The following is a 10,460-nucleotide window of genomic DNA, read 5'->3' on the forward strand; positions in this document are numbered from 1 at the left end:
CAGTTCGTAGACTAACGTTACACTGGGAGAATCAAATGCTACGTTTATGGCAAGCAATATTTGCGAATTAGAGTTCTCATAAGTGTGTGCTAAAAATAAAAACTACATAGAATACATCTAAGTCACAAATTTAAGCAGAAGAACCTGCTTTTTCGCACTCTTTCCTAACAATTTTTATTGTAAATAAAGGAAGCTATCATCGCAATTAGTTCAAAAGATCAAATAGGGAACCTGTTTTCCATCAGACACACAAACATTGAAATAATTGCTTTTTCAAACAATTGATTCTGCAAATAGCGAGGTTGTAGACGTAGCTATAGAATAACTGGTTAAATCATCGACTATCTTGTGACCAGATCACAACGAAACCCCAAGTTATTAGTTTTAAGAATCGACCGCTCATCGGAATTGATATTCATTGTTTATTTTAGTTACTAGAAATACGGATAACAATACTCTGATCGACAGTCTAACCATCCACAGATCGACAATTGTACATATTTGTAATAAAAGGCAATAATGTTTTCACTCAAAAAGCAAATCGGCTAGGGGATTATCGCTGGGAGTTTTTGCGGAGCCCGCTGTGGAGGTCTTGCTGGGAGCGGGTTTAGTAACAGAACGGCTTGAAGCCCTCGTCTGCTTGGAGGTGCCAGCTTTGGAAGTAGATCCCCCTCCTCCAAACAGATCATCATCATCGTCATCGTCGCTGAAGAGACTTTTGGTCGTCTTGATGGGCAGTTTCTTCTTGGGAGCTGTCTTGGCAGGAATCAGTTGGTCATCTTCATCGCTGCTGAACAGAGAAGCCTTCGGCTTGGATGGCGGTTTTCTTTGCAAAGTTGGTTGGGAGGTGGTCTGGGCAGTGGGAACGGGTGCAGGCACACTTGATGTGGCAAACAGGTCGTCATCATCATCGCTGTCGTCGAATAATTTGATGGATTTTATTGGGGCTGTTTTGGATTGGGATTTAGGTGGCTCATTTGTCCTCAAGGGATTGGGGGGAGCAAATACATTCCTTTCAGGAGCAGAAACCGTCTCGGTCGCCAAAGCCGGCTTTGGCATGGCTGGAGGAACTGACAGAGGCTTCACTGACGAAAACTGTGAAACATCTTCGTTGTCGCTATCCAAAAAGGAGCTTCCTGCCTTTGGAATCATGATATTCTTCGGTAGATCCTTCGAAGTATCGCTAGCAATAGATTTTGCCACAGGAGGAGCTATCCTTCCCACCGGCGGCCGTATGTTCTCTGTTTTAAACAGAGAATCATCTTCATCTGAGCTGTCCAAAAAGGATACATTCTTCCGGCTAGTTGGAACTTTTAGTGGTGCTTTATCCTCTGGAGGCTCGTTATGAATTGCAGTTGTTGAATTGGTTGGAATTGAAACTGGTTTTGCCACGACAGATGACTGTTTCTTGACAGGATTGAATAGAAAATCATCTTCATCGGGGCTATCCAAGAAAGATTTAGTTATCGTGGGAGGAGTAGGTTTTTTGGTAATAACTGGGGCCTTCTCGGGTGTAGGAAGATCCTCTGGAGGCTCGTCGAAAAGGGCTCCCGGAGAAGATAACAAATTCGGTTTTGAAGCTGGCTGGGCGGAAGTTGATCCTTCCTCTTCTTGATTTATCCTTTCATCTTCTAGCAAGCTCTTCTCATAGTTTTCCTTTCTTCCCTTTCTGGTCGAGGGTCGTCGGCGTGGGGGTCCCCGGGCACGGGTCTTGTTTACATGCTGCAGACCACCGTCTGTCACCGATTGGGGAGTGACAGGTTCCTTTGGGCTAGTTACTAAGATTTCAGCCTGGGTTGGAACGGCAGCTTCTTCTTCCGAATGCGGAGTCACTTGCTTTTTGAGTACTTTGGGCCGAACTCCTGAGCCAGGAAGCAGGGCCTGCACATTGATATTGATGTTGGGCATTTTAAGTTTCTTTACAGGAGATGTCGGAGTTGGCAATTCAGAGGCTTCCTTCCCTTTGCTACGATCGGGCTCGTCGGCTGGAGGTGGCTTCTCCTCGAACCCGGAATGTATCGGAGTTGTGGGCACTGTTCCTGCCCTAGCTGTTTCACTAAAATCGTCATAGAAAATCGTATGAATACGGGTGGTGGTGGACGAGGACTGAACCTTTTGAGATTCCACATTCTTTTCTGGCTCTACTTCGTCAATGTCTTCGGGAGGAACATCACTGAACAAGCGCATGCCTCCATAATCGGATGGCGAAGGGAGGACTTCGCTTGGTGACACCACAGATGATTTAGTGACACTTGGAACCTTGGGCAAAGCTGGTTCAAAGAAGTCCTGTTCGTGGTCAAAGATTTTTGAGGCACTTAAGCTGCTCAATCCGCTGCTTCCGAGCGTCTGGAAAAACTCGCTATCATCGGGCGGTTCTTCAGAAAAGAGGCTTGTGTAGTTCTGCATAATCTGCTGAGCTGCGGCAAGATCCGCTGCAGGACGCGGCTTGGACTCTGCTTTCGGTGACTTATTGGTTATATCGGCCACCATTGCGATAACTGGATCTTGATCCTTTTGATGGTCGTCGGGCGGTGGGGTCTCGGAGATTGGGGAGAACGTGTCTGCTAAGCTATCATTTTGTTTCTTAACTGGATCTGTATCTATCTGATCCGTCGGAATCTCCTCCGGACCAATATTTTTGATCAAATCTTCAGTTGGTTCAATAATTTTCTTTGTATTTTCAGGGGCATTTGGATTACTCTTCGGCTTGGATTCATCCAAAAAGGTGTCATCTTCGACTATTTCTTCACTAAATAACTTATCTGGTTCGCTTTGTGGAATAGGAATGTCTTGCCTTTGAGGCACTGACTTCCTTTCAACAGGTTTGATCGTTGGTTTCTTCTCACTAGAGTCTTGAGGCTTAGCCTTGGGCTTTGACATTGTCAAGAATGAATCATCATCACTGAAATCGTCCTTAAACAAATCAGTAGGTTTTTTGGAAGCTGATTGAGGGACGGCAGGGAATAACTCATCCTTAGCCTCTTGTGTGTCTACACTTACAGTGGTTTGAGTGTTATCCTTAAGAATGGGAATCGGCGTATCATCCGGTACTACTTGACTAAAATCTTTGTTCTCAAATGCCTTTTTTTTAATCTCTTTGAAATCACTTTCTTGTTCTACATCCCCTTGAGCTTTTTCTGGTGAAACAGGGAGAATCTTCTCATTTCTCGCAAACAAATTCTTAGCCTTTGGTGTCCCAAACAAATCTTCATCCTCAATATCGTCAAACAGACCTTTTTTATGGACGATGGGAGATGGAACTTCAGCCCTTTTTTCAAGCAGAGTCTTTGGCGGGGACTCTTCGGGTTTCTTTGTGGTTAGTTTCTTGGAGCCAAACAAATCCGTGACATCATCTTGGTCATCGTCATCAAATAAGCTGGATTTGCCTGCTACTTTGTTTGAGAGAGTGTTTGGTTTAGTGGATGGTTTGGTAAAAATATCATCTACATCCAAATCATCATCATCAAATAGGGATTTTGGTTTTTGTTTTTGTTCTGGTGGCTTTGGTTTCGGGTTAAATGAACTCAAGAAGTCGTCGTCCTCCAAATCATCATCAAATAATGATTTCGGCAATCCTTTTGGTGGTTTCTTAGACGGAAGGTCACTTGTCTGCATTGTTCTTGAGGCAGGAGCATCATGAGAATGGGATTTGATTGGAATCTTTTCGGCGGCCTTAGGTGGGATTTCTCTTGATGTCGATGTCGAGCTGGGGGTAGGTGTTGGACTTAAAGGTGGGCTATCATCAAATAAATTCACTCGTTTCGGTACAGAGGGTGTTGGAGCAATTGGATTTATTTTTGTAGGACTTTCCGATGTAACTTTCTGCGCTTCAGGCTGTGTTTTCTTTGGCAAACCCTTACTGGGACTCACAGTCTCAGTTGGTGTGTTATTTGAACTGTTTCCTGCCTTAGCTTGCACCTTCTGTGTGATTTCCGACATAAACGAATTAAATTCATCATCGCTGAAAATATTCACAGGCTTGCGCTTAACTTGGCTTGGCTTGATTTCAGCTGGCTTGGGAGTTTCTGGGGACTGAGCTGCCTTGGAGGTCGGGGGGGCAATGGCTTCATCAAAGAGTATTGGTGGCGGTTGATGTGCCGGGCTGTTGCTACTGGAACTGATCGATGCCGTCGATACCTTTGGCATCCGCCCAGGAGCATTGCCAAAAGCTGGTGAAGATCTTGGGGAGGAGGAAGTCGATGGCGGATCATCGCTTGGCGGTGATTGCCGCAGCGCCGCAAACATATCATGCTCATGCGGGTTCCTTTGACTGCTTATAATGGGACGCGGCTGTGAAGACCTTGGGGCAGGCTCCGTGACCGGACCAGCCGGTAACGTTGATGTTACAGGAAGAAGATTGGGGACCTTCGAAGGAGATATAAGTGTTGGTTCCTTAGCCAACGAGGCTAATGAAGAGGAGTCCGACAAGTGAGGCTCAACGGGTTTGTTCGCAAGCTTTGTTGTTGGGGTGGCCTTTGGTACAGGTTCCCTCTCATCAGATGAACTTGAGGAGAACTCTTCAGACCTTTCATCCTCACTATTTTCTCTACTGTCATAAAGTCCAGCGTATTTGTGATCATTCCACTCTTTAGATCCAATAATATAAGGCAGTGGAATGGCGTCGTACGGATCTTTGGCTCGGAACACCGTGCTATAAGGTAAAATTGTAATATTCTATATGTTATAGAAGTAAATAATACATACGTAGTGGTGACTGGTGCATCCTCGTCATCTGAATCCGGCACTTCGATGGTCACCGGTTCGTAGTTCTTGCGGAGCATTTTCAAGTTGTTCTCCAAAAACTTTTTGCCCATTTCCTCCGAGCTCATGGGTGGGGTCTCAGGCTGCAAGAACACAATGATATTTAATACCTTTCAGTGTACAGCAAGCTACGCACCTTCTTTTTAACCTGGGGCATGGCCAAATCTTCGTCCTTAACATCTTCCACCCTATATTCCACAAACTGATGACCAAACTGGAGGGCGCGCAAGCTGTTCGTGGCATTGTTAAGGGCTATATCTGCACGTTTGACGCTGGTCTCGAACTCTTGAAAGTTGCGTGAAGTCTTCTCACCCCTTTCTTTCAAATTCTTTGGAAAATAAAGATAACAACTTGTATGTTGATAAATAATTCATGTAGCCACTGACCTGGGAAATGCGCTTCATCAACTCCAAGAGGGCGACGTCACCCTCGATGTTCCAATTCGGCGCCTTGGCTATGATCTGCTCTACATCTGCACTTATATCCATTATCGGTGCAGTGCAGATATCCAAATCGAAAAATTAATAAACAATGCAACAAAAACACTGGTATTTGATAATAGAGATGGGTTTTTATTCGTGCTGCCTCACGAGATTCATTAAGTGTTGATGAACCCTACAATTGTGATATCGATACGGCTAGAGATGCGATTTGGAGAGCGCGGAAATATCGGTTCACTTGCCATCTCTATTTATAAGAAAATAACAGCACGTGTTGAAACTCTCATGCGAATTGTATTTATTACTTATTTGTGATTAAAATAGCGACAATTATTTTTCCGCAATGGCTATGTTAGCGGAACCACGTCGCCGCAAGCGATACAATTTGTGTCCCCGTGGCAAAGCACTCTATGAAGGTAAAGTAATGGGTGATTTGAGTATCATGTGTCAGTGAAGTAATTTTGCTTCAAACTACATTTTTAGATGAAAATCGATTTGGCACCAAGATGCTAGAGAAGATGGGCTGGTCCAAGGGCAAAGGACTAGGCGCCAACGAGGATGGAAGTCAGGAATTCGTTCGTGTGCGGTTCAAGAACGACGCCGACGGATTGGGTTACGAGGCGAGGGACGATCAGTGGACCATTCACGAGGAGGGCTTCAACGGCTTACTGAAATCCCTGAACGGTGACTCCAATGACAACACTGCTTCCAACGGCAAAGAGTCCGAGTCTGAGGAGGAGGCTAAGCCGATGGGTTTTGGCTTCAAGGCCCCAGAGACTGAGGCGCCAACTAAGAAGAAGCTGAAGGAGAACATCAGCGGAATGTCGCTGGAGGAGAAGTCCAAGCAGAGCAAGGCCCGGGTACACTACAAGAAGTTCACTCGCGGCAAGGACTTGTCGCAGTACAGCGAAAAAGATTTGGCCAATATCTTTGGCAAGAAGGATACATCTAATGTGGAGTGGACTCCAGTCCAAGTAGAGGTGTCGAAGGAGGAAAAGGAAGTGAATCCCAACTTCGGAGGGGTGCAAACGTTGAGCGCGGGAGTTTCCGTAACTGATTATTTTAAGCAAAAAATGGAGGCTGTGAAGAACCGACTCAAGAACGGGTTGGGCAATACTACCACGGAAGATACATCCAGTGATACAAAAGTAGGACTGCAAAATGAGTACTCGAAAGAAGACACAATTGAAGAAAGTGACCAGGTGGAGCCGGTTAAAAAGAAGAAGAAAAAGAAGGACAAGGAACGGAATGCGGAAGACCTCCCTGAAGTCGTAGAGGAAGTCGTGGAACCATCTCCCAAACAAAAGAAAAAGAAAAAATCAAAAACCTCACCCCAGGAAGAAACAGTGGAAGAGTCCACAAGCTTAGAAGATAAAGAAGAGACCCAAGAAGACGCTAATCCGCCCAAGCGCAAGAAAAAGAAGAACAAAAGTGAAAGCCCCGAGGAGGTGATAGAATCCCAAAACGCTGCCGACGAGCCTGTTCCAAAAAAGAAGAAAAAAAGTGAAATGAGCGAGCCATTGGAAGAGTCCCAAAATGTAGCCGAAGAAGAACCTGTCCCAAAAAAGAAGAAAAAGAGTAAAAAGTCGGAATTGGCAGATCAAGTTGATGAAACGGAAATAAAGAAATCAGAACCCATAAATGAAGCCCCAGTGGTCAAAAGCGAGGTAGTCGAAGAGCCCTCAAAGAAGAAAAAATCCAAAAAACGATCGAAAGAAGAGCCTGAGGAAGCAACTGAAGTAGTAGTAACTGAAATAGATGAAAAGCCCTCAAAGAAAAAGAAAAAAAGCAAAGCATCCTCGGAGTCCGTACCTGAAGATCCCTCGTCCGAAGCTAACCCACTCGTCGGCGAGGAGGCCCCACTCAAAAAGCCAAAAGAATCGAAAAAGAAGCAAAGAGATGAAGTAAGTTGTGCCAGTGCGAGATCCGACGATAATAGCGATCAGTCTGTCGAGAAAAAACTTCCAGAAGACCTCTTATCATTGGATGAAATCCACGAAAGACTAAAATCATTCAATATCTGTATCATCTCTCAATTTTGCGCAGACAAGTTCCAACTATTCGACTTGAATGCATTTTCGAATTCGACGCTGGCCAGTCTCGAGGGATACGGATTTAGTGAGAATGTTGACTTGCAGGTGGTGCAGAATGATCGCGACAAGGAGCGCATTTTAAAACTTTGGAAAAACGATTCCGTTGATACCCTAAAAACAGAAAAGAAACATAGAAGATATCCAGGACAAGTCAAGCGCGCCACCATCCGAGCTGTGAAGAAAAGATCTGCGTTTCAGGGTATATAGTTTTAGCAAACGAAATATAATTCAACGTGATTCTTATAATGATTGTTTTGTACATAAACAACTTAGTATAGGTAGTTTGTAAGCTTCTTGGTTTACATTTTAATGTGTAACAAATTAATTAAACTGAACAAAACTCTTTAAACTGTTCCATTATCTTCAGTCTTCTTCATAGAACCAAGATGGAGCCCAACTCGCTCACCGGCGCAAGTGGTTTTTTATTTTAATGAATGTAATGTACTCTGTCCATTTTTAACAGGTAATGTTCGGGGATCCTACCCTCTAATTATGAAATATGTTAACGTTAACATTAGTCTGGCGTTAAATTGCGATTCGCCAAACGACGCGAACGACGCAACGGTCTCTTGTCCGGTTTTGGCAGGCGATTGGCGTTGCTGCGACTAAAGTTGTTCAGATGCACATGTGTGTCCCACTGCAAGAGAGATCTTTAAAACTGGAAGACAATATATTTGGTTGTTTGCTTACCGAGCCAGACACAATTTCTGCACGGTCCGGATGCCAGTCCAGATCTCTTATCACATTCCTATGTCCTTCAATAGCCTCTTTAATCTTACCAGTTAGCACATCGTAAACTGAATGGAATTTTAACCATTAGGCTTGATATTTTATGATAATTTAAGTTTTAAAACTTACTTATAATACGTCCAGTGGCACAGCCTGTGTAAATATAGCGTTGACCAGTCTGCTCTAGGGGCGAGAACTTGGCCCGGAGTAATGTTTTGGTAACCCTATGACCGCGATAAGTCATAATACTAGAGTCTCCCTCAAGGGCTTTGTGCGGATTATAAACTGCAAACAAAAATGTCAATTAAAGGGAACATTATAACCCAGAAATATTTAAACAAAACTTACATTCCCGTGGAACACGATTCCAGCGATAATCCCACATGGCGAGGTCTAACTGCTGCTGCCTGGCACGGCTGCGGTTGCGGAGGTTGCTGGGCTGCCTCATGTCCCAGATTTTGATGCTTTGGTCTTTGGAATTGGACAGCACATGGTAGCCATCATTGCGCGAGTCAATATAGGTCACGCCGTCAAAGTGTCCAATAAAGGATGCTACGGACTTGGAGAGCTCTCGTGACCGGAACGAGGTACGCAAGTCATACACTTTGAGTAGGCCGTCGTCGCAGCCAGCGACTATCACATTGGGATCCTTGTCGTGCAGAAAGCTGACACAATTCACATCCGTGCCAGGCATACGGTGGGTGCGTAAGATTTGAGTATTACGTGTGCGAATGTCGGTCACAATGATCATGGCGTTGTTGCTCCCGCCAATGATTTTGTCGCCCGTGGGCGAATAGCGCAGCGAGAAAATGGCCAGGCGATGATGGGGCAGACCGTTGACGTCGATCCACTGGCAGTCGTCCTCGTTTCCATCCACGGGCATGATGAAAACTAAAAGAAGAAACCTTAAAAACAAAGAACCGAAAGTTTCTGCCTTCATCCTTACATGATCTGGACCAGGTGCTGTACGCAAAGTGCTGGCCATTGGGGCTGAAGTCAGCGTCGATGATGCTCCATTCGACATCTCGGGCCCGAATGCGATTGAGGAGGTGGTAGGTGCCCTTGGCGCCGTCATAGATGCGCACAAATCCATCTGCAATGGGTGGAATGTAAGAGAAGTGTTTGGAAGCACCACGAATCTATTTCTGACCTTGGCATGCGGTCAGTAGCTTGCTGCCACTACGATTGAATTTCGTCACAAATACTTTGGAGTCCAGGGACATTAGGCGCTGCGACTTCTTATTTGGTATATACAGATTGGAGATGTAACGCTTTTGGTTGTCCGAAAATGAACTGTTGCGGGGAGCTGCCAGCCCGTTCTCGCGCTGCTGAAGGGCACGCACCAGATTCCAGCTTTCGACTGAATTTGTGCTTACAAGGCCACTGGAGGCCCTTATCTCTTTATATATGTCCGTGTTCTGTGAAAATTAACGATACTCCGCATTACTTTCTATGGTCGGTGGGGGTGGGGTATTTCATTATTACCTGAAATTTCTCCAGATTGGGTTTGTTTCTAATCACGGGCAGGTCATTTGAGTGATAGCACGGAGATCGGAGCTCCATGTCCATGGCATTCACTGTAAAATTTATGACGTTCAAGCCCAGCTCACTGTCCGATGTATCAAATGCCTCCTCGTCATCGCTGCTAATATAAAACCCAAGTTGATTCCCCATAATATTAATTTGCGTTTTTCCTCTTGTTATTGAACACAACTTGTGTTGCCAACTTAGCTATTTTCCCTTCAAAGTTAGCTATCAAAATTTTGGACATTATCGAAATGTCACCACAATTTGATACCTTTGGGGTTTTGGGGCTCCACCAGCTGGTCACACTATCTATCTATCCCCCATTTCTGGAACGGTTTGAAAAAATTTCGAAATCGATGAGTATCTTTTTAGATTGAAAATAAAACTGTTTCTTTTTTAAAATGTTGTTAATAAAGATTTCAAAAACTTTTCTATGAAATAACATAATATTTAAATACATATATATTTATTCATTTTTAATTGTGATGAATTAACGGAGGGAAATGTTTTATTAAGCAACAGTTATAAATAATAAAGCTTTCAGGCCTTCAAAGCCGAAATAATATCAAGAAATCCTTCATTTAGTTTAAACTTTAAGCTTACAACCGCCAATATTCAAATTATAGGAACTAAATATTATTTGAAAATACCGCTATAAAATACTAGAAATAGAAACTTGGTAGACTACATTGTGGAACTATTTCGGGGTGGAACGTAACTATTTTGTGAGAATTAGTAGACGAATTTAAATGAGCTTTAAAATATTTAAAAAGGGTATAAATTCGATCATGGATGTGCTACCATCATCCTTAAGCAAAAGGCGCGATAAGCATAACTTCCCTACCGTTAAATTCAGAATGTAAAATGTAGAATGTAAAATACCAAACAGGTGGAACTATCGAACCATTTT

General features: G+C 43.9%; 3 protein-coding genes across 4 annotated transcripts; 1 reads left to right on the top strand and 2 right to left on the bottom strand.

The window, feature by feature from the left end:
* Positions 1–160: 160 nt before the first annotated feature.
* LOC6495041 (WASH complex subunit 2) lies at positions 161–5,362 on the bottom strand. Its single transcript, XM_001959147.4, has 4 exons — positions 5,148–5,362; positions 4,898–5,089; positions 4,705–4,844; positions 161–4,651 (listed from the first exon to the last, which is right to left on the bottom strand). The coding sequence occupies exons 1-4, from the start codon at positions 5,247–5,249 to the stop codon at positions 526–528; spliced, it is 4,560 nt and encodes a 1,519-aa protein (XP_001959183.1). The 5' UTR covers positions 5,250–5,362; the 3' UTR covers positions 161–525.
* A 55-nt stretch (positions 5,363–5,417) lies between these two features.
* On the top strand, positions 5,418–7,643 carry LOC6495602 (PIN2/TERF1-interacting telomerase inhibitor 1). Of its 2 annotated transcripts, XM_014907882.3 has the most exons (3): positions 5,418–5,617; positions 5,685–7,105; positions 7,248–7,643. In XM_014907882.3, exons 1-3 carry the CDS (start codon positions 5,545–5,547, stop codon positions 7,269–7,271), a joined length of 1,518 nt encoding a protein of 505 aa, XP_014763368.1. In that variant the 5' UTR covers positions 5,418–5,544; the 3' UTR covers positions 7,272–7,643. The 2 variants fall into 2 exon arrangements, with proteins under 2 accessions (XP_014763368.1, XP_001959184.1); XM_001959148.4 differs by having other exon boundaries at positions 5,685–7,643.
* On the bottom strand, positions 7,487–9,802 carry LOC6495040 (DDB1- and CUL4-associated factor 11). Its single transcript, XM_001959149.4, has 7 exons — positions 9,509–9,802; positions 9,174–9,441; positions 8,970–9,116; positions 8,372–8,914; positions 8,153–8,308; positions 7,985–8,091; positions 7,487–7,931 (listed from the first exon to the last, which is right to left on the bottom strand). Exons 1-7 carry the CDS (start codon positions 9,695–9,697, stop codon positions 7,809–7,811), a joined length of 1,533 nt encoding a protein of 510 aa, XP_001959185.1. The 5' UTR covers positions 9,698–9,802; the 3' UTR covers positions 7,487–7,808.
* Positions 9,803–10,460: the final 658 nt, after the last annotated feature.

Source organism: Drosophila ananassae, chromosome 3L, assembly GCF_017639315.1.
Source record: "Drosophila ananassae strain 14024-0371.13 chromosome 3L, ASM1763931v2, whole genome shotgun sequence".
Lineage (NCBI taxonomy): Eukaryota > Metazoa > Arthropoda > Insecta > Diptera > Drosophilidae > Drosophila > Drosophila ananassae.